This window comes from Gopherus evgoodei, chromosome 8 (genome assembly GCF_007399415.2).
Source record: "Gopherus evgoodei ecotype Sinaloan lineage chromosome 8, rGopEvg1_v1.p, whole genome shotgun sequence".
NCBI lineage: Eukaryota > Metazoa > Chordata > Testudines > Testudinidae > Gopherus > Gopherus evgoodei.
Genome location: NC_044329.1, coordinates 89465408 through 89492967, shown reverse-complemented (window position 1 = coordinate 89492967; position 27560 = coordinate 89465408). Strand labels below are relative to the sequence as shown.

Below are 27560 nucleotides of genomic sequence, written 5' to 3'. Positions count from 1 at the left end.
GGGCTTGCCCAGTGGCGGGTAAAACCCGTTCAGGCCAGTTTTATCCAGACCAGGCTGACAGTGTACAGAAGGTCACAAGATGGAGTCACAAGATGACAGTTTCCAGACTCCATCTTGGATTGCCACAGTGTTCTTAAAATCAGTGATTATTGGGTCTGATACCCACACATAGTTTAATAAACTGTGTGTAATAAACCAGAGGACAATACAACAGTCCATACCCAACATTTCCTGCCCCTCAGTCACTTTTTCTAAAGTCAAATATCCCTTGAATGAGAATGCTTTGGATCTGATCCTGAGGCTGCAGCAAGAGCCACAGGTCTTATGAGCTTTGTCCTATTTAGTTTCTCACAGAAATTTTGCCACTTTATTAAAGGGAAATTTGTCCATCCATATTAACTGGAATTTTCTATCCCTTTCATGATAAGGACATTACGCTTTTTACTTAAGATTGTAAGGTCTTCTGGGCAGGATCTGTCTCTCTGTTCTGTGTTTGCAGTGTGCCCCAGTGTTTGACTGAGAGATCTAATCACTAGTGCAATATAAATAATACTACTAAAGCTTCCTATCACCTCTAGGTTTTCAGTTCACCCCCCATTTACTTTAGTGTCAGCCGAGTAGCTTTCATGTTATGGATACTGATCCTTTAATATTTTTTTTAAGTTGTACAAGATACTAAGAGGCTTGAAAAACAGGTTCTAAAACACATGTAAATAAATCAAATTAAGGCGAGTTCTTGGATTGAGTCAAGAGCTGAATACTCCTAATCGTCACATTGCAATGATGCATCATTCTGAGAGTGATTTTGCTGGTGAGGTTTATTATAATCATGTTGCTGCCAGGGTTGTGCTATCTGCAGGTAATTGCTGGAGTCTGTTTATTTAAGGAGATGTATTAAGATGTCAGTGGCACGCAGGACATGAGATGGGTGAACTTGTGTGGTGTGGTATAAATCTAACTAAAATATTTTTGCAGTGAGTTTTCATGAAGGTATTTGCCTAAAAAGCCACACACGTAAATAAAAGCAACAGCACAAAGGCATCCTTCGTTTATATCTAAATCTTTATTAGAACATACCCCAAGAGCTGTAAAACAATAAGTAACAACAAATTTCATTAAATATTAAACATTTTAGTTATCAAAAAGATATTTAAACAATACATTCCCAATATTTCTGCACAGCAGAAGCAAACAGGTTTTAGAGCTCAGACTGTCATGTGCTCACATTAGTTTGGTTTTGGCATGAAAATGATAAATCTCTAAAAGTCACATTAAAATGAAAAATGTGATAAGTGAAAACGACAGTTACTTCTCTCTTATTTCTCAACCTGTAAATTGCCTTTTTGTGATTTTACCTGTACTTATTTGAGATAAATGCTTATGGACCCTTCTGTAACATATAGTAATAGACAATCAGTTTTTATATTAGTAGCACTAGTAATTTTATACATGAAGCACTTATATTCCAATAATCTGTATCAAAAGTTAGAAAATTAAAGTAATTTATAAAACACTTCCAGAATAGTAAATAATCAGGCTTAAAATGAAGCATCTACTTTACATTTGGGAACTTAAAAAAACATATATAACATTGGTGTAACTGATATCTACTAAATTCCCTTTTCATTCTATTTTAAATACCAAGGGCCCAATTCTACCCTCAATTATCTACATACAATGGGCTATCTCTGAAACTGAAGATAAAATAGGGCCCCCAGTTAAAGAGTTCAGCATCCCCTAAATTAGATTTAGAAAAGTTTACTAAAGCAAACCAAACAGTCTTGCATGAGTTTCTTTTTGCAACAAAACCATTCTCTTTTACTTTCTTTTTTGGAGCATAAAATACTTATGACTTGACAATAGTAATAGGGAAATTATGCATGCTGCAGTATTTAGCAAAAATGTCAAATGTATTTAAAATGCAGTTGATTTTATACCACTTAATTGCAACTAAGCTGGAAGAGTCTTGTTGTTCCTATCTAGCAACTTCTGTTTTATGGTTTAAATTATGTATGTAAACTTTAAAATATAAGCTGGGTAATAATAATAGCCAGTAAGGCACTTTTGTCATAGAGGACACAGTTATACAGACTGGGTGACTGGCAGTAGTTTAAAGACTGAAGTTCTATACTACAATACAGAGACAATCTGTTAAATCTAATCATTTTTATGATCATTTTTAGGATATTTAAAGACTCTCTTTTTAGAATAAGCTTAATATGATGATTTCTGAAATCTTTTTACTGTCTTATACCAGAATATGCAAAAGGAAAACATTTCATATTTTTAAATGCTTATATTTAAAAGAATATTCAGCATCTTCAAAACATCCAAGCCACTAAAATTAAAAGCTAAATACAGTTTGAAAAAGAAACAAATCTCAGTATAAAAATGTTTGCATCTTGGGTTTTTTGTTTTTTAAACAGTTTCCTTACTAATTCTGATGGCTTTACATAGAAGCTTTGGTATAAAACATGCAAATAAAAGCCAACAATACATACTGTGTTGGGAAGAAAATGCATCAAACCAGGCCTAAATCCAACACGATTGGGTGGTTACAACATTGGGTATTTTCTAATGTCTCTTGATTTCTACATTCTGCTTGTTCAAAATCTTCAAGAGAGATTTACTCATATAATAGGGTCTTTCTGCAGAGCCATCATGTCTTTCTAAATCTTCCACTAGGAGGAAGAATGGCACAAAGTAAATGATCAAAGCAGTACAATAAGAAAAGTAATAGCACCACCTACTGAACTCGTAATGCACAATGGCTCTCTTAGCTTTCTAGGTTTATGTCAATACTTGATGTTTTGGCATTTGTTACACTGTAAACAGCTGGAATAATAATCAGCCTTTTGTCACTATACGCGTCTGTCTCTACCCTTTGAAAATCAATGGGAATTTTTCCACTGACTTCAGTGGCTGTAGGATCAAAACCTATATAATAAACAATCTTAACATACCAAACTTAGCCCAATATTCCACTTCCCTAAAGTGAGGAAATACATTGTAATTAAGTTTTATCTTCATGTTAAAGCAAATAATAGAGTAAAGTGCCAAATTCTCTGAATTCACTGGGACTGTGTAGGTCATAAATTGGCAGAATTTGGCCTAAAGGATTAGTTAGGAATCATTATAATAATCCACCTTAAACATTCTTTTAAAAGCATGATTTAATTTGCAAATTAATATTTGTATTAATTTCTGCCTACATAATTCCAAAATATTCAGTTCTCTTTTACCAATTTTAATTTTAAATAATTTAAAAAAGTATTTCAGCTGATTGACTGCAGAATTTAACCGATATTGCTTTGCATTTTCATAGTTCTCTTAAATGCTTCATTTTAAAAAATGGCTTTTAAATGCTCTTCTCATAAACACTGTTCATTTATAGTCTAAATTAATTCTCACAAAATAGTAATGAATGGAGGAACTTTATATATATATATATGGTATATAAACAATTCAGTTTAAAACTTTTAGAAATTCTTCTAGCAAATGCATAGGTTTATTAAAAAAACTAATCATATGACTATTATTACTATTTCTATTATGTCATATTCATATTTTATTATGTCATATTAAACTCTACAGTTACATTCATATGGCAAAAAGCACATTGTACTCAGAAATACGCTTTTTCAGTAGAGCACTCAGTAAAACTCTTCAGTCCACTGCAGAACTATAGATGATTCTGCTCAGCCTTTCTAGGTGCCAATTAATGAACTAATTACAGTACCATCCTATATTACATTGGGGCCTGATCCAGAATAGCAGATCAGCAGGTGATGGAATGATTGCACACAGCCCAAACAGTTCATTCTAGCCTAAATTTTCAAAAGAGCCTTGTATTTTTGCTTCTCAATTTTTGGATACCCAATCTGAAAAGCCTTGTAAAAGAGCCTGGTTTTCAAAAAGCGGGTGTTCAGCACTTTCTGAAAGCCAGGCTCCTTTAAAGTATCTCAAGATGGACACTCAAAAATTAAGGCCTTCAAAAGCGCTAGTCACTTTTGAAAGTATAGGCCACGTGATCTCAAGATCCTTCCATTCCCCAGGAGTTGCTCCAAACATATGGGTGGAATAACTCACCTGTAGTCAACTGATTCAACCTATGGCTAGTATTAATAAACAAAATTACTTAGGCATGATGGGAACTTGCTGCTGCCCTCCCATTCACCCAAGTGCAGGATGGAGGAAGGCCCTCCTTTAATCTCTGTTGTATTATACCAACTCTTGTTTCTTGGTTGACCTTCCGAATGGAGCTGTCCTCCAAAGAGCAAAGTATAGGCTCTTAAAAATTCTTTCCCATATGAGTGAATCTTCAGCAAACTGGAAAAGAACTTGCTCCTGTGTTCAGATGCTGAGGTTCTCATTGAACTCCAGGAGCTCAATTTCTGTAATAGCAACAAAGCTGGATGATGTTGCCAATTCTACCCCTGCCATGGACTGCCATGGAATATTTAATTCAAAATTCTGTAGCCCATGAAAGCTAGAACGTAGCCTCACTGGGTTTGGATCTCTGGATGCTCATGGGACACTGGCCCATTGAGCCCCTTTAAACTTTACAATAATTATTCTACATTAGTATTTAAATAGGTTAAAGCATTTTTATCCCCATTCACAAAAGTAACATCACCTTGAAAGGTTACCCCATTCCACCTACTTACAGTTATCATGTATTCTTTGTATTACTCTTCATTATGCTCAGAAAAAACGTAGGGTTGATCCTGTGAGCCCTGCACAAGTGGAACTGTCATTGACTTCAGTGGTAGTTCCATGCACAGAAGGCTTGCAGAATTTGGGTTTTAGGGCTTGCCTACACAGCACCAGATGGGTGTGATTTATAAAACCCTCTAACGTATTACACTCTAACAGCCCTGTGTAGACCCTGCTGGTGTGCTCTAAAAGGTATCTAGTTTGCCTTAACATAGTCCTTTTAGAGTGTATCAGCAGGTCTACACAGGGCAGTTAGGGTGCAACACATTAAAATGCTTTACAAATCACACCCCTCTAGTGTGCTTTGCTGGCACCATGTAGATAAGCCCTTAGTGTAATACTAATATGTATTACACCAACAGTATAAAGCTACTACTAGTCTTTGCATTTATAACCATGCAATTTTAATGATTTAAACATACACTAAACAAACCCTGGCTCCTTGGTCTAAATAGTTAGTGCTCTGCTTTATCAGGTGAGAGACTCAGATTTTATTTCTAGCCCTGGCCACTTACTCCATGGGCTAACCGGAGCTGAGAGTCTCACAGAGACAATGCATTCAGCCTGTGGAAATAGGGAGGAAGCCCACCTGGGTGGACACAGGAAATCAGAATTAATTGGAGCTTATATAGAGCCAGGAAGACCTGCCTCTAAGGAAAATGGCTGCATTTCAGTTTTTCCTTTTCATACTGCAGGTGGAGCTCAACCTCAAAATCATGTAGAATAAAATCATAGAACCATTAGGCACAGGGGATACTAATCCAAGGGCATCTCCCATTCACATCAGCTGAGAGCTATACATATTTCATCTTGCACCAGATGGAAATAGAAAGTTTGCGGGAACCACAAACCATGTTCTTCAAGTACAGTAGAACACTCCTTCAATGGAGGTTAATGTTTAACCCAATTTCTGTTCTAATAGGAGTTTTGTTATAACATATTTCACTATAAAGCAGTTTTATCTGTAGTCTACTTTAGCTACTTTCTTTGAGACTGAACCTGTGTGATACTCTTTCTCATTTATTAACCTATACAATTTGTAATGGAGGTGATCAAAAGATCTATGTAGGGAACTATTAGTACATATATAATCACAGTTTAAATAGCTGTCAACCAGCTTGTACAGTAAAAATACAACCATAGCACCATATTTACAAATTTAGTACCATCTGCTGGTTTGCTAGAGTCTCTTGATCTATTTTTATGGCTAATTAGGTTACATTGTAGTGCTTTCAAAAATTGCCTGAATATCGTTTACAAAGATACACTTATAAAAAAAGAAATGTTATCAAAACAGCTGTCATTTGAAACAGCAACCTGTGTTACAAAAGTTATTAAAACACCATTAGCTATGGATAAAAAATTATTCAAATTTACATTTTCCTTTTTCATAGGCACTCTATAAACTAAAACGTGGCCTTGTTTCACAGCTCTTAGTTTAAGCATTTCCCTATCTAGTTAGATGTTACCAAATTGCTAATGATTTTAGATACAAGCAAAAAGAAAAAGAATCACCCACAACCAGAAGCATCATTTACAGTTTTAACTTTTGCCTAGTTTATACATATCCCACTTAAAAGTGACATTGTTTTGATTTCCAGCAATTTTTTTAAGTTATCCCATTGCCTTCTTAGGGCTTAGTTCCTTCTTTCCCAGAATTCGGTGCAGGCTAGCTGACATGTAGTATGGTTTTGCTGTGGATCCATCATTTCTTTCCAAATCTTCACCTGAATTTGCATCAGCAAAAGCAGCCAAAGCAGCAAGCAGCAGTGCAATCAAACAAAAAATGAACAAACATAAAAGGGTAGAGAATTGAACAAGGGAAAAAGCAGAAAAAACAACATTAGAAAATCTGATACCAGACAATTTAGCTGCGCTGTTAGGTTGCTGGTGCACACTGGAAAAAGCACCAAGTTCCACTTTTTTCCAAATCAGAGGAGGTTTTACACCAAAACAGACAAACATCAGTGGATGGCTACACTGACATTCTAAAGTTATGCACATCAATCCTTTTAATTCTTCCAGTTCTTTTGTTTAAAAATTGCACTGGAATTTTCAGAAGGGCTCAGCACACACAACTAGGGCCAGAAGAGCCTGGTATTGTGGGTGTTTAGTTTTTTGAAAATCTGGCCAAAAGTGTCATACAAGAAACTAATGGGTTTTGAGCACTTTTGAAAATCCATCCCTAAAAGGAAGCAGAGCTCTTTTGAAAATCTGACCCCATAAGTGCACAGCTTTGCTCTCATAATACACAGCTGCATATGACATGGGAAGCAGAGTGGAATGTAAGATTTGAATAATGGCATGGAGACTCAGAGTTTTGCCATACAAGGAAAGAAACCTACAAGAAAATATTAATTTTCCCATTAATTTTAATGCATTTCTTTCTACTTTCCCTCTCCCCCAAAAGAGACATTAAACAGTGAATGAACTAGTGAAAACTAGGAGATATCTTCAGAGCTGTGACATGAGTTACTAGTGGTTATTAATATTATACCTCAGATTATAAAAGAATGATTTGTACTCTTCTAAAGAATGCTCAAGTAATGAATAGATTTGCTGTGCCTCGATTGCACTAGTAAACTGTAATCTTTTGCATGTATGTACAGATGCTTTCATGCAAGGATCCCAAACAGTTTGCAAAGATAGATGAACATTTTACTGATAGGGAAAATGAGACGTCGAGCTGTGTGATCTGCATGGGGCTGCTTGTGCAGATCATTTTGCAGGATTCAGCCTAAATGTCATACAATGAATCACTGGCACAGCTCAAAATAAAAAAAATCATGTCTCCTGACATCTAATTCTCTGCTCCAAGACAAACTGCTAGTGCATCTAAGTCTTGTGATCAAATGGAGAAGGAAACTGATTGATTCTTGTGAGCCTCTAAACGCCTCCCCTCTGATTCCTCTCTCACATCAGTGGATTATTCTTGATTTAGTCGTGCTTACCTGCCTCAAGGTCCCACTGCCACAATGTGCACTTATGAACCCTTGGTCATAGGGACTATTTGATTAGTTAGCACAGTCAAATAATACAACCAGATGCAATGTTGATCAATGCAATGTACTCCTGCTCTGACCTGCCAAGGGCTACTCTACTCTCCCATTACAGTAGAATCCAAAATTTTATTAAGTCTTGCAAATGAAATGAGTTGCCTTTAGTGAGCACACCTTGTTCTTATAATTAGGGTCTAAACTGAGACCAATTGATTTCTCTGGTAATTTGAGCATCTTCTGAACAAGAAATCAAACATGCCCCGAACCCTCTCCCTTTCAAGAGTCAGCAACTGTTTGTTATGGAGTCACAAGGGACTGACAGTTTTAAAATGGTATTTTACGGTAATTTCATGTTAAGTCAGCATGAAGCTTTTGTCATTGTTATTAGTATGAAACCAAAAGGACAGTGACGTTATCAGCCACCTAAAGCATTTGCTGGAGAAGAACACCTGAGTGCAAGACCATTGGCATTAGTAAGACATGTGAGTGAATTGTCGCTGGACATGTCTGGTTAAAAAACACCCAGAAGCAAAGTGTTAGTAAATATTAGGAAACATTTAATAAACAAAAAGCTGGATGACCCAGTGAGCCCCAGATACATTTCATTAGCTTGGCAAATAGGCTAATGAATGTATATCTGATCACTGAGCTTTACAAGCCCCTCGGTACTAAAATTAAACCGCCTGTATTAAGAACAGCAGGAATTCCTTGTTCCCACAATATGCCAGCATGTCACATGAATTTTGTAAGGACATTGACAAGATGACTCTTTACCTGCATGTCATCAGAAGAAGAGTGTCAATGAAAGAGAACTCAATACTTACAAAAGCAGAGGAAAAGCGTATCAACGCACATTGCATAGACACTGAAGAACCCATGTGCAATTAGGTAAGAGCCAATAATGACAGTCTGCAAAAAAACCCAAACACATACATTTGACACCATCATGGCAACATCATCTCAAAGAACAAGAACAAACAAAAACTTAGTCTGTTAAACCAACAGGAAAGGATTTATTTACAGTTCCATAATTCTGCAGTAATCTTGCTGCTGAGGCAAAAGATCACAGATTAAAGTCACTGTGTGGTGACATATACCTGTTACCAATTTCTAAGATGGCAATTTGGAATCATGTTGTTCCCAGTGCAGGAAAACCCACAAAAGGGCTAAGAAACTCTGTTTCAGTTCATGGAGTTCTCTCAGATTGCCCCTTCAAGAAAGAGGGCCCACCACCCAACCTGCAGCAATCCCCAGATCTATGAGGGAATCCACAGGGAAAGGATTTACATAGGAGTAGGGTGACCAGATAGCAAATGTTTAAAATCGGGACAGGGGGTGGGGGGTAATAGGAGCCTATATAAGAAAAAGAGACTCAAAAATCGGGACTGTCCCTATAAAATTGGGACATCTGGTCACCCTACATAGGAGCCAAGTAAGTGCTTTCTCTTTGCTCTGTAGACCTCATTCTTTAGGAAGACATGCTGCAATTGGTTCCCCATTGTCTACCCCAGTGCTGTGTGTGGAGGTTTGTGCAGAGCTGGCATGGAACCTAATTCTCCTGCACACAGAAGGTGTAAGTCCCTTGAGGCTCACTGCAGCACCATAATGGTACAAAGCTACCTGAACTGAGTCAAGGAGGGATGGAGTTTGGCAGAGCTGGCTAGCCACAGAAGAGGATGCTGCGCCCATTGACAGGATGGTGGAGATGCACTTGCCAGTAAGTGCTCCCCAAGAACTGACCCAAAACTCCCACAGTGTCCTAAGAATGTAAACTGCATCCTTACCAACAGGGGTACCCAGTAGTAATTTAATGTTGGTGTTTCTTGTGTGAACACTGGTATTCTGTGTGTGAAGAAAAAGAAGGCTAGAACACCTGTAAGAAGCACAGACCACAGGCCATTACTTATTCACAAAACTATCTGGGACTTCAACACTCATGAGGAATGGGTAAGACAAGAACAGCTGAAAACAGGCTCAGGAGGTTCTGAGCAATAAATCTCTAGATATCAATTATCCCCAGGATCTGTATTCTGATTAGAACAGAAATGGCATATAAATGCCTTATCATAAAGATACTTGTGGGGCCAGGAAGACTTGACTCAATTGTTTTATTTCATGAGTCAGACTGGGTTTTATATTGAAAACTATTAAATAAGAATATATGATACAATAAAATATATGATCATAAAAAAGACCATCAGACTGATCTTGAAAAAAAATAAATTAAAAGACATATGTGAGCAAAAGCCTGTGGCTTTAGCTTTCACCTCTTGGATGAATATTTAACTATTTGAGATTAAAAATAGAAATGGCATAGCTATTGATAAATACACTTAATGATAAATCTAGAGCTACATACATTCATTCATCATCATATCTGTGTTATGCAGAACAGAAAAGGCATGTTAATGAATTATCCTACAGAATGTATCCTTAAGGAGGAGGAAAACATGAATCGATTTCAGCATTTCATGGCTCCCATTTCAGAGACAAGTATCAGAGGGGTAGCCGTGTTAGTCCGGATCTGTAAAAAGCAACAAAGAGTCCTGTGGCACCTTATAGACTAACAGATGTACTGGGGTATAAGCTTTCGTGGGTGAATACCCTCTTCATCAGACACGGTATTTACCCACGAAAGCTTATGCCCCAATACATCTGTTAGTCTATAAGGTGCCACAGGACTCTTAGCTGCTTTTTACATTTCAGAGACAGTTTCAAATCACATCTGCCTTCCCATTTTGAAAGTCAGTCTATAGTAATGACAAAAACATTGTAGATTTGGTCTCAATTCTAATTTTCATCTGCTGGTAAAAAAATAATCCATTTAGGATTTTTAAAAAAAAATACACAAAATATAAAAGATGGGCATCAATGAAATCATGTTTTGAAACATGAAAAGTTTAAAAGGCTTGAAGGGGACACAGTCAACCTGAATTTTTGAAATGGACCAATTAAAAAAATATCAGTTTTCTGCCGCAGCACACTGAACAGTATGTACTGACCTTTATTAGTATGAAAGGAAAAACTGTAAAAACGTTAGGTTTTGTCTGCTCCCCGGCTTGTGTTTGGAAAAGTCGTTTGAACAGGCCTGAATGCAACACTACAAAAGATGCTCAGGCCCACCCCATCTCTCCGTACACACACCTGCATGCAGCTTGCTGACAGTTCAGTTTCAGTTACAGTGCCGCTGTTGCTGTTGATAAATACCCTCTTGCACGGTCTGAGGAAGAATGTGCACCTGTAACACACTGGGGATGGTATACTACAGGTTCCCCTCTCTGCCAGATCCACAGAGGATATGAGTCTGTTACAGTCCAAGGCGAACTACTTTAGTTCAAGGTGTAGAGGCTTAGGCTTTTAGTTCTGAAGGTTCCCCAGTTCAATCCCCAGTGTGTCAACTAAGATGGCAGCCATCACACACCCACACGAGAACAGTGGAAGTGACTATACAAAAAATACTGTCAAACGCACAAACTAAGATGAAAAAAGAGAGGGAAAACATGCTTCTTTGGGCTCAATCCTACAGTTCTTTGCTCATGTGATTAGTGCTTATGGTATCAAGGTTTGCAAGAGCAAGTCCTTGACGTGTTGTCTGAGCACAGAAGTTTGGCACATTCTAGGCTAGTGGGGAATAAGAATCAACATTACATTGACATAACTGACTTACCTACACCACCAGCAACGAGAAGTTTCCCAAGGAACAATAAGAAATCTGTAACTTTGTCCAGCACAGCAACTCTATTCAACAGAGGGAAAAACGGTGTTTGAGCACCTCAAAATAGAACATCTCTACTCTTTTCATATTCCATGAAATCCATGGAAAGCTGATGAAATTGGCTCAGAAAGGTCATTGTCTTGAACTGGTCCTTTGGCCAACAATATAACAATGCAAGAAACCAACATGGAGACGATACAGGAGGGTGGCATTTTAGAATTCTGGTTATTAAATGCCCAGTCTTGTGAGGGGCTAAGGACCTTTGACTTTTAATGAAATCAATGAGAGGTGGGAGCACTCAGCACATTGCTGAACAGGGCCATATGACAGCAAAACTGCTGACAGCATTTGAAAGCTATTAATTGGGTGTTGCTCTTGTTGATAAAGAAATTACCATATTTCTCTATTTCAGAAATTAGCATATTTCTCCTTTCTTCATAGCAGAATCCTGGGTGGGCAGGCCCTAGTAGAAGGTGAACTGGGCACCAAAACGTAGGAGACCCAGCATTCGTACATGCTGCCAGTAGACTTTTGTCCATTTCATTCACTCTTTGCTAGCCACATGGTCTCTGCTTTCTGAATGCACTGAAACCTCAAGGCTTTGTTGAGGTGTCTCAGTACAGCAGGGGGCAATCTCAAAGCAGGGAATCAGACCCAGACCCAATCAGAAAAATTGACAGTAAGTCTGCATTGCTCAGTCTTCCTTGTAATCAGACTGAAAATAACAGGAAGGAAAGGAAGCCAGAATAGGGGCTTATTGCAGGGAGCCTCTGATCAAAATCCTACCTGACTCATGGCATGGAATTGAGACTTGTATCGTGAGACACTTGACAACAACGAGGGCTATGTATATGGTAATGTAATGTACCAGCATGAAATAAACATTCAACAATCAAATTAAAGAAAACAAACCATCATTAGCCTGTCAGAGTTAGGAATCAGAGCTAGACTATACAGAGTAGAAAATCCTAATTCAAAATAATACAAGATTTGCCTGGCTTCTAGCTATTGCTCTTGGTGATTAAGAGCAACAGCATAAGGGAGAGGAGTGGAAGCAATAGCCAGGGCTATTATTTTGTCATGGAGGTCATGGTAATCATGAATTTAAGTAAAGTCTGTGAAGTCTTGGAAATGGCTGTAAAAACATATTTGATTAGGCCCCAAATCAAGTAGTGTTGCAACCTGGTGCACGGCATCACAGTACCAATCAGGTTGGGCCCATCTGCCTTCATCTACAGAGAAGTAGACAGGCTAAACTTAAATAGTGCAGCAACCCTGTGTGCCAGGTTGTAATGCCCAGTTCTGCAGACAAGAGCTGCTGCAGGGTAAGTACAAGTCAGCAGGAGCACCACCAGCTTTTTTGGTGCACTCGGCAGTGGAAGGTCCTGCCCCCAAAATGACGCCCCCGACAGAGGCGGCAGAAGGTCCTGCCCTCAAAATACTGCCGACGACTGGGGCGGCTGAAGATCCTGCCACCGCGGTCACCGCACCCCAAATGTTAGCACCCTAGGCAACCGCCTAGGTTGCCTAATGGGTTGCACCAGCCCTGCAAGTCAGGCTTGCTCTCCAAACTCCCTCGGAGACACATACCTCTGGGGCTACCTTTCAGCATCCCGCACTGTACACTTGTGAAAAATACATTAGATCGCTGATCTGATCTCAGATCTCTGCCACGAAATTTACTAAAGAGACAAGGTGGGTGAGGTAATATCTTTTATTGCACCAACTTCTGTTGGTGAAAGAGACAAGCTTTCAAGCTACAGGCCTTGTCCACACTACATAGTTAGGCTGACATAAGCCACCTTGCATTGACCTAGTTTGTGCATGTATCTAGATTTAAATTTGTCTCCCACTGATCTAAGTGGCTTGTTACAGCAATGAGCAGTGTTGAGCCATGGTCAATGTACTGAGGTTCATACAATGCGACTGTTACTTATGTCAAACAACAGACCTCCAGCAGCTGTATCACAATGCCAGACACTGACTGCTCGGGTCACAACTGATAGCTCCATTGCCCAGGATCATTGAAGGTCTCCTTCCCCTTTAAAATCCTGCACATTTTTGAAATGCGTTTTCCTGATTATCCAGCCTGGTGAGCACACCTAGCAGTTCTCCATTGTTGTGTGCAACTGCCCAGCTGGCCATGCTGGCTACACACTACAGATGCGCTCAGGCTTGGAGTAGACAGGAGATATTGGATCTCCTGGCCTGTAGGAAGAAGATGCTGTGCAAGCACAGCTATGGACCAGTCACAGAAACATGGATATCTATCAGCAGATTGCTCAGGGGATGCAGGAGAAGGGGTACAACAGTGATCAGCCGCAGTGCCTTGTGAAAGCAAAGGAACTGCAGCAGGCATATCAGAAGGCCAGGGAGACAAACTGTCCATCTGGTGCTGAGCCACAGACCTGCCATTTTTACAAAGAGCTGCATGCTGAGCTTGGCAAAGACTCCACTACCACCCTGCAGAACACCTTGTGGATACCTCCAAGGAGCCCAAGTCATGGGATTCTGGCATGAACAGTGAGGAGGAGATGGAGGAGGATGGGGGACATGTGACCAGGAGATCCAGCTATGGCACAAGCCAGGACCTGTTTGAGACTCCACTCATCTGTCAGTTCTGGCAGTTGAGCATGGACGAGCCCAATGCAGGGGAAAGAACCTCAGGTAAGTGTGCTATTGCCCTGTAAGTATAGTTTCATGCAACCGAGAAATTTCCTCCTCATTTCCCTCACCCTTGTGGGCCTTACTCACTCTGGCCAGTGCTGTGAGTGGTGCCATGCACAAGTACCCTACAGCAGAAGTGTGCACAAGCATGTCTGGTTTAACAAGGAAAGGGGGAAGTTCTGACTCTTAACTTTCGCTTTCCATTGTGACTATATTGACAATGGTACCTCTGTATGTTTTATCTGCAGCTACTGCTGTTGTGGTCTTGAGGGGTTTCCCCTTCCATCCCCATGGAATGCCTGAGCCACTTATAGAAGAGAAAGAAGAGGACTAGGGATGACATGTTCAGTGAGATCCTGCAAGTCAGTGCTGAATCATATCATGGCAAAGGGCCTGGAAGGTAAACATGGCAGACAGCCTGGAGAAGGAAAGATCATACAGGGTTTTGGGCCAAGAGTCCCAGGAGAGGGAGATTCACCAGGACATAATGGCAGTCCAGAGAACTCCATTACAGCATCTCCCTATATTCCCCTCAACATTCCAGGTAGTGTCAGGGGCCATATCTCTACCCCATCACTTCACCCCAGGGGACATTAAGGACAACCACAGCATCACATAAACTGACCTGTGAAATCCACAGTTGCTGTATGTGTAGGTAAAATGGACATGAATGTTCTTTCCCCTTGTTAAGTTCTGATCCATTAATTTATTGAGTTCTTAATGTATTTGCAGTTAGATTGCACAGATTTTTCTTTGCACTACTTTTGTTACTAAACAAAACTGGAAAACAATTAATCTTTATTAGTTCACAGCATATGCTGCAGAGTGCCTAGGAGTTCTGAAAGCAGCCACTTGTTGTATAGTGTGATACAACTCTTAGGACCAGTGACATACACAGGCTAATAATCACAAATGTACACTGTAAAAATTAATAGGTGCATTGACAGTGTTATATTCATAGATGTGCACCAAGCACCATACAACTCTTAACAGGCCTCAGAACAGCAGGGCCAGGTAGAGCACAGTACACCACAACCCATCATTGTTGGTTGCTGTTAAAGTGCTCTTCCAAGCTTCCCTGAGCCCTATAGCTCCATGCTGAGCTTTTCTAATAGCCCTTGTGTCTGGCTGTTCAAACTCAGCAGACAGCTGCTCCACCTCTGCTCTCCACCCTGGTGGCAACTTTTCCACTTTTCTTCACAGATATTATGTAGGACACCACAGGCAGCTAAAACCACTGGGATGGGTTTTTTCCACTGAGATTCAACAGTATGAGTAAACAATGCCAGCATCCTTTCAATCTACCAAAAGTGCCTTCTACCGTCATTCTGCACCTGCTGAGCCAGTAGTTGAATCTTTCCTTGGTGCTACCAAGGGGAGCAAGGGATAGGCTGGGTACCTCAGGATCACTACAAGTATTTCAATATTGTCAATCGTAATCTGCTGGTCAGGAGAGAAAGTCCCTGCTTCTAGCTTTCTGAACAGTCCTGTGCTCTGAAAGATGCTAGTGTCATGCATCTTCCCTGATCAGCCCACACTGATGTCAGTGAAGCATCCCTGGTGATTAACCAATGCGTGCATAACTATAGAAAAGTAGCCCTTTCTGTTGATGTGCCCTGTGGCAAGGTGGTCTGGTGCCAAATAGGGACATGTGTGCCATCTATTGCTCCACTGCAGTTCAGGAACCCCTTTGCTGCAGATCCATCCACTATGTCCTGCATATTGCCAGGAGAAGACAATTAATGGCCCTGCATACTTGCATGACAATGTCCCCCATGATCGATTTGCCAACTCTGAAATGATTTCCCACTGAGCAATCCAGTATTGCAAATTTCCACAGTGCCATTGCCACTCACTTCTTCACTGTCAGCGTAGCTTTCATTTTGATGTCCCTGCGCTGGAGTGCTGGGGTCAGCTCAGCACACAGATCCAAGAATGTGGCCTTGTGCATCCAAAAGCTCTGCAGCCACTGCTCATCATCCTAAGCCTGCATTATGATGCTATCCCACCAGTCAGTGCCAGTTTCTCAAGCTCAGAAGTGGCACTCCACCATCTGCAGCTCCTCCATGAATGCCACCAACAACCCTGAAATGGTTCTTGCTATGTCTCACAGCAACCTGTCCTCCAAGAAATTGTCATGTTCTGCCCTGATTTGGTTATTCTTATGGCTCTGCAAATGCTGGAGGATCGTGCATCCTATGCTTGCAATGCTTATGACAATAGTGCAGAGCTGTTTAGGCTCCATGCTGCCATCAGAGAGGGCAAACTGAGAGGAGGGCTGCACAAGTTTGTGGAAATTTTAAAAAGGGGCAAGAAAATTATGGGATACAAGTGACATTATGGGATGGAGACAGCTACACACTGGGAACTTGACCCGTGGCCCCAATCACCCATGTCTGCCCAACCCTGCATTGCCTAATTTCCCCAAAAGACAGTGTGCTGGATGGTGGTGGGCTGCACATTGGGATACCTACCCATGGTGCATTGCATTATGCATCGATACAAGTACCCCAGTGAGTACATGCAGCACTTGCACAAGGAGCCAAATATGCATGCGCAGAAGTGATATACTATCTGCAGCAGCTTTATACCGATGTAACTTGCATTGCCCAAAATTTGTAATGCAGACATTGCCCACAGAGCTCTCGGGAAGGTACTCAGAGTGTCACAGCTAAATATAGATTGTTTAGCACACATAGTTAACATGTACTGTAAGACACTGGTTCTCAACCTGGGGGCTGCAAGCAGATTTCAGGGGGTCCACCAAGCAGGGCTCGTGTTAGATTCACTGGGGCCCAGGGAAGAAAGCCAACGCCCCACCACAGGGGGCTGAACTCTGGGGCCCTAAGTCCTGACACCCAGGACTGAAGCTGAACTTAGCTTTGCGGGAGCCTGTAGTGAGGCCGAATGGCCTCCCTCCGAGCGGGAGAGCAAGGGACCATTACATTCCCCTTGGAGGGCAGAGCCTAGATCGCCCTGCCCCCCTCGCCGGAAGTACTGGGGCATGGCCGGAAGTATAAAAGGCAGGCCTGGCAGCACAGTTGTGGCAGAGCCTGCGGAGGAGACACTCCGCCTGTTCTGCAGCGTCCCAGAGGGGAACCTACACCTGGCTGTTCCTGATCTCCAGATGCCAACGAGGACTGGCTCGGAATGCCTGCCACTGTATACCCCAAGGAGCCGGAAGAGGCCTGGAGGCCACAGTTACTGAACCCCGGGGAGGCAGGAAGTGGTCCGGGGCAATCATGGAGCAGCTGGCTGCAGAGCCAGAGGTGGCTCCGTGGGCATGTTGGGGCTGGATCCCCATCAACGTAGGGGCAGCTAATCCTGCCCCTGCCAGGGCCCTGGGCTGGGATGCGGTGGAGTAGGGTGGGCCCGCATTCCCTTGCCACTCCACCCCGGGGTGGCCGAAGCCCTACACTGTGCAAGGAAGCTCCAGCTCTGAAGAAGGAGTGCCCCCCCACCCCCACCTACAGACGGTTGCTTGGCTGGCTGCCTGAACCCCGCCCAGGCTAAAGCCAGACTTGAACCTGTTTTACTGCTGGCAGCCTGAGCTTCCTCAAGCCCACGCCTCAGCTCAGGTATAGACTCTGTTTAAGGGCTGGCAGAATGTGCCGCCCAAACCCAGGCTAAAGTCTGACTGTGCCTGTTGGTTGCCCAGCCCTATTGTGGGCTCTTGACTGTCCTGTGGATTCTGGTTCTGGCCAGACGGGACTGGACTGAGTGGCCTCCCTCCCCATGGGAGAGCGAGGAACCATTACAGCACCCTTGTGGCATGGGGACTGCAAATTGGAAGTGACATTGTTCTGGTATTTACACTTGATAACAGGAGTAGAGGCTCCTCAGCAAGCAGCCCTTTGTCTAACTCTGGTATGCAATGGGCAGGGGTGCTTAACTGAATAGCTGCACCCACAAGGAAGTCCTGGAACCTTTACATACAGCTCAGTCCTCTCCTCCCGCAGTCTTTGTCCGCATTCTCTTCTCAGCCAGTGTCTCTCCCTTCCTGCTCCTCACCATCGAGGTCCTCTTATCCTTTCCTGAATAATTTAAACTACCTAACCTCCTTAAATGTGCCTCTTGCTGGTAATTAGGCTACCTCCTATTGCTCCAACATGGCCTCCTCCTAAGGGCTTGTTCTAATCAGCAACCTGCTCCCATTCTGTCTGATCTTCAGATATTACAGGAAGAGCCAGGAGCGCTGAAGAGAAGTGTTGATTAGCATAAGGAGTTCAGCAGCGGCCCTAGCAATGGAGCGAGGGGGCTGGGGGCAGTGGTTCAACACTAGGAGAGATACCTATTATAGAGTTAAGTTTTAAAAGCAAAAATATTCCCTCCCTCCTTGTCACCCTCCCAGCCCCCCTCCCTCTCCCTCTCCCTCTCCCCAAGTTTCCTTCCAGGAATTTTGAGGCTTACATCTAGCTGTTACTCTTATTAGAAAATGTGAACCCAACCTCAAGCCTTGCAAGCTACACCTGCATACCACGGTGATAGGTGCCTTATGATGTGTGTAATAAATCGATAGAAATGTTGTCTTTCTTGACAGCCCTGCTGCTGCTACCAGGGATGCCTAGCCACCTACAATGTCAACCAATTAACCCGCAGCAAAGCTGTCTGTCAGGTTCAATAAAATCATCCTATCTCAGGCTACTGACTAGCTCTATGGCTTGCCAGATGCACGAGGAGCTGCTAAAAGGGAGAGCAATGTGTGAAGGCAGGACTCATTACAATTAATTTTCTAGGGGGGAAAGTGAGTTTTCAGAGTGTAATAGCAGCAACAGGAACAATGGCCTCTTACCTCACCACGTTCCGCATTAGCAGAAAGAACGCTTCCTTTGCTGAGGTGCAGAAGTTTTTTCCATATATCGCAATCTGTATAACAGTAAGAGTTGATTGTTAACTATATAGCTAATCAAGGACAGCCATAAGTTTTCTGGGGCCCTATGCAAATAAACACATCTAGGGCCCTACATAGTTCTTTCCCACATGTGACCAAACCCACCCACCTCCACATATCCATAAACTGCCCCACAATACACTTCCTGCTTCCTGTTACTTCTCACCAGACTGTGGCAGAATATCTCTCAGCCCACCCACCTCTCCAAATCATCTGTTTGTGAGGCTCTGCAGCCTCTGGTGACCTGCTTGCAGGAGGGAAAGGCAGGAGGTGGAGACAATACTTAGGTTTCCAAATAGAGCAGCTGGGGAACTCAGGGCTTGTCTACATCAGAAAGTTGCAGCGCTGGTGAGGGAGTTACAGCGCTGCAACTTTGAAGGTGTACACATCTGCAGGGCACCACCAGCGCTGCAACTCCCTGTTTGCAGCGCTGGCCGTACTCCCGTTTTGTCTCGGGTGTAGAGGATCCAGCGCTGGTGATCCAGCGCTGGTAATCCAATGTAGACAGTTACCAGCGCTTTTCTTGACCTCCGTGGAAGGAGGAAGCCTCTGGTAATCAAGCTGGTTTCCTTTCCCGGTTTGCTCTCTCGGTCCCGGAGCCACCCAGCAAACCGCAGGGAAGGAGACCTGCTTGCTCGGGGTTCCGGGACCGAGAGAGCAAACCGGGAACGCCGCGGTTTGCTCTCTCGGTCCCGGAGCCAGCCAGCAAACCGCAGGGAAGGAGACCTGCTTGCTCGGGGTTCCGGGACCGAGAGAGCAAACCGGGAACGCCGCGGTTTGCTCTCTCGGTCCCGGAGCCACCCAGCAAACCGCAGGGAAGGAGACCTGCTTGCTCGGGGTTCCGGGACCGAGAGAGCAAACCGGGAAAGGAAACCAGCTTCGCCGCGGTTTGCTCTCTCGGTCCCGGAACCCCGAGCAAGCAGGTCTCCTTCCCTGCGGTTTGCTGGCTGGCTCCGGGACCGAGAGAGCAAACCGCGGCGTTCCCGGTTTGCTCTCTCGGTCCCGGAACCCCGAGCAAGCAGGTCTCCTTCCCTGCGGTTTGCTGGCTGGCTCCGGGAACGCGAGAGCAAACCGCGGCGTTCCCGGTTTGCTCTCTCGGTCCCGGAACCCCGAGCAAGCAGGTCTCCTTCCCTGCGGTTTGCTGGCTGGCTCCGGGACCGAGAGAGCAAACCGCGGCGTTCCCGGTTTGCTCTCTCGGTCCCGGAACCCCGAGCAAGCAGGTCTCCTTCCCTGCGGTTTGCTGGCTGGCTCCGGGACCGAGAGAGCAAACCGCGGCGTTCCCGGTTTGCTCTCTCGGTCCCGGAACCACGAGCAAGCAGGTCTCCTTCCCTGCGGTTTGCTGGCTGGCTCCGGGACCGAGAGAGCAAACCGCGGCGTTCCCGGTTTGCTCTCTCGGTCCCGGAACCCCGAGCAAGCAGGTCTCCTTCCCTGCGGTTTGCTGGCTGGCTCCGGGACCGAGAGAGCAAACCGCGGCGTTCCCGGTTTGCTCTCTCGGTCCCGGAACCCCGAGCAAGCAGGTCTCTTTCCCTGCGGTTTGCTGGGTGGCTCCGGGACCGAGAGAGCAAACCGCGGCGAAGCTGGTTTCCTTTCCCGGTTTGCTCTCTCGTCCCGGAACCCCCCTTGAAGCCGCCCAACAGCGCTGCAGTGTGGCCACATCTAACACCACTTGCAGCGCTGGTTGCTGTAAGTGTGGCCACTCTGCAGCGCTGGCCCTATACAGCTGTACTAATACAGCTGTAACAACCAGCGCTGCAAAATTTTAGATGTAGACATGGCCACAGTCTCTGCGACAGCTTACCTATAGCTGAGGAATTGAGGATGGCAAGTTGAGGGGTATATAGGGAGAAGCGTTGTGGTCTATCCATCCACAAACAAGCTTAAAGCCACTACTGGGATTTGTGCAGGGATTAGGCACAATAACTGAATACAAAAAAGCCACTTTAAAATAAGATTAAGGCTACAGATGAGCCTTAAGCAAAACCCAGGCTCCAAATGCCCCTGACCTTTGGGGAAATTCAGTCCAGATCTCAACTCTGCAGCTCAGGCCTTTTCCTAGTGGTTTCCTAGTGGAGGCACAAACTAACAAAATCCATCTAAGGCTGTCCCCCATCTCTTAATGCTGCTTATTACACAGATCAGATGCCCTGACCATGATTCAGATCTCACACCAAAGCAGATCAGGAGTAACTCCACTGAAGTCAATGGAGTTACATCAGGGTAAGATTGGAACAGATCAAAACAGGCCCTACTTGTTCAGAACTCGCAAAACTGCCGCATTATCAGGGACCAGATTCTGCTCACCGCTATTTCTAATTAGCTTTAGTTGAGTTAATTTGGATTTACATTTACATGTCTAAATGCACAGTGTACCCAAAAAGAAGGGCATCAGCTTTAATAGGGACATGCCTGGCTTTTCCTGGACAATCTCAGTATTATTTTAATATAGGTTATTAAATGCTTTTAAAAAAAACCACAAAAGTCAAGACTTTGTTTGTGTTGGAAAACTGACTGGCATAGCTACTGCAGAATAAGCTATTCTGTACTAGCTGTTGTAGAATAGCTGCCTGAGTGGAGACTCGAATAAAAGTGACTTTATTCCAGAGTAATTTTCCAGCTCACGCAGTTTAATAAATTCACTTTCTTTCCAGAACGGTGTCTCCACGTGGGGGAGATGTTCTGGAATAGTTAAATTATACCACAATAGCTATGCTGGTCAATTTTCCCCATGCAGATAAGGCTGTAGAAAGAAAAATTTCCTCCCTTGAAGACTGCACTAATTCTGAGATCCCTTTGGAGCAAATGAGGTTTTAATGAAAGCATTAGAGTCACTTCCTCTGAGATAACAGCTCTTAAACTGCAAAACACTTTTACTGAAATTGTTTCAGGTCAAAATAAGACAACATGGGTGAATTCTGCTCTTATTTACAATGGGGTAAATCTGAAATCTCTCCCCTGACAGCAATGCAGCTCCTCTGGAATTATACCACTGGAACTGAGAGCAGAATCTGGCTCTATGATTTTACAGGCAAGTACAAGTGCTGAGTGTTCTGTAGCTTTCTTATTCACAGCAGCACATTTTAACAAAAACATCACGTAGATATGTAATATACAGTGTTTGCAGGATGTGGTGACATTCCTATTGAATCAGTGTTTGAATTGCAGGTGGGGGGTGAAATTAACCAGTCATACTGTATCTCCACTTCTGATGGGTACTGGTAGGGGGAAAAAAAGAGGGATGGAGAAAGGGAAAAAGGATACTATCGTTTTGGGAGGCAGGGACATATGAATTCCCCCAAAGTCACTAAAATCCAATTCTTTACCTTCTAGAGTCAAACAGTGACAGACTGTTTCCAAAGTTAAGCCTGGCATAGCTAAAGAGCAAAATATTAAAGTTTTGATGACTGCAGATACATCTATATTGCACACTCCTTATGGAGGCTTGTAGAGTACAGACACTGCACGCCCCCCTAACACAGGTATAAACAGCAGTTTAGATGGCGAGGCACAGTTTAGGCTATTTTTAGCAGTGTAGTGTCCTGCTGCCTTCCTGCTGCTGAAGACTTTCCCTACTGCAGTGAAAGGCTCCAGCAACAGGGAAAGGCTCTGGCAACGGGGAGCTGCCAGAGCCTTTCACTGCTCCATGTAGTTATACCTAAGTGTGGAAACAGCCTACCTGTCACTGCAGCATGCAGCTACATGTACCCTACATATCCCCACCACTGGTGTGCAGTGTAGGCATACATTAAGGCATAGGTGCTGACTCCCACTGTTCCCGGTGGGTGCTCTACCCCAGCCCTGCCCCTGCACCACCCTCGCACCACCCCATTCCATCCCTTCTCCCAATTCCCCGCTCCCTTCCCGCCCCCATTCCACCCCCTTCCCCCAAGTCCCCAGCCCAGCCCACCTCTTCTCCACCTCCTCCCCTGAATGCGCCTCATCTCTGCTTCTCCCCGCCCCCTTGAAAAGTCCTAAGCACTGCCAAACAGCTGTTTGACAATGGGAAGCGCTGGGAGATAGGCGGAGGAGCGGGAACGTGGCATGCTTAGGGGACAAGGCGTAAGTGGAGGAGGAGGTGAGGTGAGGCGGGGAGCTTGGCTGCCGATGGGTGCAGAGCACCCACTAATTTTTCCCTGTGGGTGCTCCAACCCTGGAGCAGCCATGGAGTTGGCGCCGTGCCTTGAGGCTTATATCTAAGGTACTGATTGTAGTGGCCCAGGCATGATGCTAGAACACGCTGAGAGAGAAAATACGCACCATGATGTAGGCATTTCTGTTTATGAACTTTATGAATTTTTCCAAACACCAAAAACAGCATTTGAGGCAACAGAGCAGAAATCTCGTAAAGGAGTTCTGTGTACCTGCAGACAAGGAGGGAGAGCAGAACATGCGGACACATGATGAGCGGTCTTTAAAATATGAGAGGCTGCCCACAATGGCTGGATCCCCGGAGATTGGTCAGTAGTTGAAATGTTGCCAGCTCTCCCACAGGATAGAATCCTGTTCCATCACTGGAGAAAGGAGTTGCAATTTTCTCCCTTCCAGAGTGAATCTAGCCCACTAGCCCTACATTATAGCACATCCACCTCATACCTAAATTCTTATATTAAACTTTCAAGGACAAACACTCAGCTGGGGTAAATCAGCATAGATTCATTGACTTCAAATGGCACTACAGTGATTTATACCAGCCCACGATTTGCCTCTTAGATGTTTTATAGCTGAAGAACCATCTTGGAAAAGGAAGGAAAACAAGATGAATTCTTAATATTCTACAGCAAGTTCAGAAATCTCACCTTTCAGCTTGTGATCCAGGTACTCCAACATTATTCTAATCAACTGGACTATTGCAAGAATTAATGATCCAAATGCTAGTGAACCTGTGTGATATCTAATACAAAACAAAGAGGTATTTTACCATGTTACAGGAGACAACAGCAACAGGTATCTGAACTGACCTTCACAAATATCACAATAAACTATCTTATGGACTGTGAAATCTGCAAATAGTCTTTTGAAAAAGATTAACAACAATGCAAAATTTGCTAAGAACTTGGATGCTGATGAAAGATTGTGAAATGTTGCCTCTACTAAATGGTTCTGAATAACCCTAGTGTTAGCTGAACAATTTGCCCTGCTAGATGCAACATGAATAAAAGATACTACAATTACAAAAGGCCTATAAATTGTGTTGTAGTAAAAAAGTGTTCGTATCCATAATGTGATTTCCGTTGCTAATTTTAACTAAAGATTATTAGTGATATAATTTAAATGTACAAATTTAAATATTGGGTGTAAGTTTAAACTGTACAGTGCTTTTAATAATTACACAATAGGTCAATATGCTCCTGATTTTTCAATAAAGCAAAAGCCCAGACCCATGCACAAAAATGTGTACATCCACACATCAATATTGTGTTTGCAGTGAGATCATTTGTATTTTTTAGGTATCTAACAGCCATTAGAGGGTTGCTATAACAGATTTGCATATGCAGGTGCAGTAATTGCTTGTATAAGTTAGGCATGCAATTTCTCAGAGCTTCTACTCTTTTGAAATTCAGGCACTTAATTAATTTGGATCTGCTCGTCACACCACTGAAGTCAAATGCAAAATCCAGGCCCGTAATGACTAGGATGAATGAGCCCTTAATGACTAAGCTTTTCTACATAATTGTTCTCCTTTGATACTCTAAGCATAATTAAATTGTTTCCTTATGAGTTATGAGCAGCGCTAGGAAACACAAAGAGATTAAACTCCAGATTTTTATCCTTACCGTATTGCTCGTCCAAATGAAGAAAAGAGTGGGCATGTTGGAATATCAGCAGGCTTTCTAAAGGCCCAGTAGTAAGAGGCAAAGGCACCAGCAAGGGTACACTGACCCAGTGCAATTGCAAAGTTTACCAGCCACAGAAAGACAAAAGCATTGGAGAGTTGAAAGATGAAGATGTATTTGTGATAGAAGCCTTCTCCCCCATAGAAAGCAAAAGTACACTGAGCACTAACACATAATTTGGTCACATTGGTTGTGTTAAAAGTCTGTTTAGAAAGAAAAACAACAAAAATAATCATAAGCATGAACAGGATGTGTCAGGACAATTTCTGAAATTAAATGGCTGAGCACAAAAATTCATATATTCTGCTAGATGTTTCACTAACTCATTCAATCCTGAGCTACAAGTGGAAGTCTAACTTCAATGTAAATGTTTTTTAATTCATTTAAATAATTCAAAACTAAAGCCCTACTTAATTTGTGATATTGTGGAAATTGTGGATCCCACAATATTAGACTTTCACCGCAATTTCGTTAGCAGTCTGGGCTGACAGTGGGAGCCTCGGCCGCCCAGGGCTGACAGCACCATTAGCCCCACGCATTAATGACTCTCATGTAGTTGCAGCAAAATGTCCAGTTATCAGAAAAATTAGCAGATATAACATAATACTTGAGTTTTATATTGTTTCAGCAACATTTTCTTAAACAAGTAGGTTTTCTCTGGCTTTTCCAAATTACCATAATTAATAAAGATCCCTTATTACTTTTCCATGATTTTCCATGTCTTGTCTGCAACTCAGCTGCAATTATTTGACAATCATTCCATGATTCAAGTAGGGCGTTATTAAAAACTCAATATTAAAAAAGACTAAGATATATACTTAACTTAATGCTCTGTGATTAGTGAATGGGCCGTTCACTATGCACAAACGTAAGCACAAACACAAGTCTTTACATGACTGGGGCTTAGCGATTCAGAATCTGAATTACACAAATCCCCTCTCCTGATACACAACTTGTTCAGTTTCCTTACAGAGCAGCTGGTCATATTTATTTAAAACTCATGGCCAGATCCTCAATTTGTGTAAATCACTAGCTCAAGAGAAATCAATGGAGCTATGACTTTTTACACCAGCTGAGGATCCGGTCACAGAATTTCTTATCTGTCTCCCCTTAGATTATAATAACAATAAAAAATTTTAGAATTGAATTTACGTTTCTCAATTTGTGCTGTTTACTCTGTCCATTTGCCCAGCTTGGACAATGAAAACAGAATGGTCAGACTGAATCTTTCTCCTTTGGTTCACAGACAACAGCAGAGCTGTAGTGTTTGGAAGGCATGCATTTCACGGGAACGATATCTATTACTTAAAACAAGCTGTTTCCATTGGCATTTAAAATATCTGGAAACATTTCTACTGATGTTAGGCTTCATAAACATTTTTTGTGTTGGAAGAACTCCCAAAACAAAAGTCAGAGCCCAACGTGACCTAACTGCTCCCAATAAATGCCAAAAGATTTGCTAAGCATTTTGTAATTTTTCTTAACTTATCCTCATTGCTATGGTAGGCAGTATTGTCTAGTAGCAAGAGCATATGACTGCAAGCTGAGAGATGTGGTACCCAGTTGGGTTTCTGCCATTAACTTGCTCAGCAGCCTTGGAAAAAGTCTTTAAGGCCCAAATTTTGAAAACTGGCCACTGATTGTGGGTGCCTTTTGGCATCTCTTAAACTGAGCATCCAAAAACAGAAGCACCAAAAATGAGTGGACACTTCTGAAAATTTAAGCCTTTACCTTTGTCTCTGTTTTTTCACCTGTAGAACAGGGCTATTCATACTTATCCTCCTCACTGGGGTGTTGTGAGAATTAATTACCTGGTGCTTGTAAAGTGCTTTGAACATGCATAGTGCTACCTAGTGCTAAGTATTCTGTGACCTAACACAAAGTATGAGTGGAATACAAGTATGCATGGTCTTTAAACACGCACTACACATATATTGAATGTCAATAAATTAATATAATTAGCATGCCCTCTCTTTTTCCCCTCCTAGGCAGTTATTAGTTATGCTTACCTCTGGGTCACAGGTCAGGTTTGCATACTTGCACAGTGTTTGATTAGCCATTACTTTATATACAGGTTCCCCTGAGGTAGACAGGAAACTGAGTGAATTGTATTAAGGAGGAACTCACAGAATCACAGGTCCGTAAATTTCATCACACATTAAACAATATAATAGGGGATCACTAACCTTGAAACCTGTGAAGGTTGATGAGAGATTCAGTTTTAGAGCACCGCCTCTTCTTATGCATGTGGCCAGCATATAAGCAGAAGGGCTAACAAGTAACATCTAAATTTTCCTCAGAAGCTAGAGAACTGTGGAAAACCCTGCCCTGAGTCTGCACACTTCCTAGACTCAGGGAAGGAGCTACCTCCACATTGCTCTTAGTCCCCTCTGCACACATCACTATGGCAGCATGCACTAGTTGGTGACCCTACTGCCAGTGGCTCTTGGCCAGCTCCCGTGCTCATGATTGCTGCAGTGGGGAACAGAGAGGATGAGTTAATACTGCTCAGAACAGAAATAATAGACTCTTCTTCATCCAGTGAAGGCTTCCTGACTCCTCCCTCTTCTGCTTCGCAACCCTCTGTGTAGCAGGCAGTTTTACAGAGAGGTTGTTGGTGGTTATGCAGGGTGGGGAGCAGAACAGGCTCTGCAGCTGCCAGTGAAAAACATGGTAAAGTGCAAGGGAGCAAATAAGAGCTCCCAAAGTAACTAAGAAACAATGAATGCCGGGCTAAGAAA

General features: G+C 42.9%; 1 protein-coding gene across 10 annotated transcripts in view; it reads right to left on the bottom strand.

The window, feature by feature from the left end:
• Positions 1-1043: 1043 nt before the first annotated feature.
• SLC44A5 (solute carrier family 44 member 5) overlaps positions 1044-27560 on the bottom strand; it is a 203196-nt gene continuing 176679 nt past the window's right edge. For 8 of the 10 annotated variants that reach the window (XM_030573389.1, XM_030573384.1, XM_030573388.1 and 5 more), the window contains 9 exons: positions 26829-26916; positions 24760-25022; positions 23782-23876; positions 23243-23346; positions 18890-18963; positions 11383-11453; positions 9500-9588; positions 8540-8624; positions 2590-6443 (listed from right to left, as the gene is read on the bottom strand). In XM_030573389.1, coding sequence (XP_030429249.1) covers positions 6331-6443; positions 8540-8624; positions 9500-9588; positions 11383-11453; positions 18890-18963; positions 23243-23346; positions 23782-23876; positions 24760-25022; positions 26829-26916 — 982 coding nt within the window. In that variant the 3' untranslated portion in view covers positions 2590-6330. Of the gene's footprint in view, positions 6444-8539; positions 8625-9499; positions 9589-10371; positions 11020-11382; positions 11454-18889; positions 18964-23242; positions 23347-23781; positions 23877-24759; positions 25023-26828; positions 26917-27560 lie in introns of those variants that run through there. The other 2 variants (XM_030573382.1, XM_030573383.1) reach the window with 2 other exon arrangements.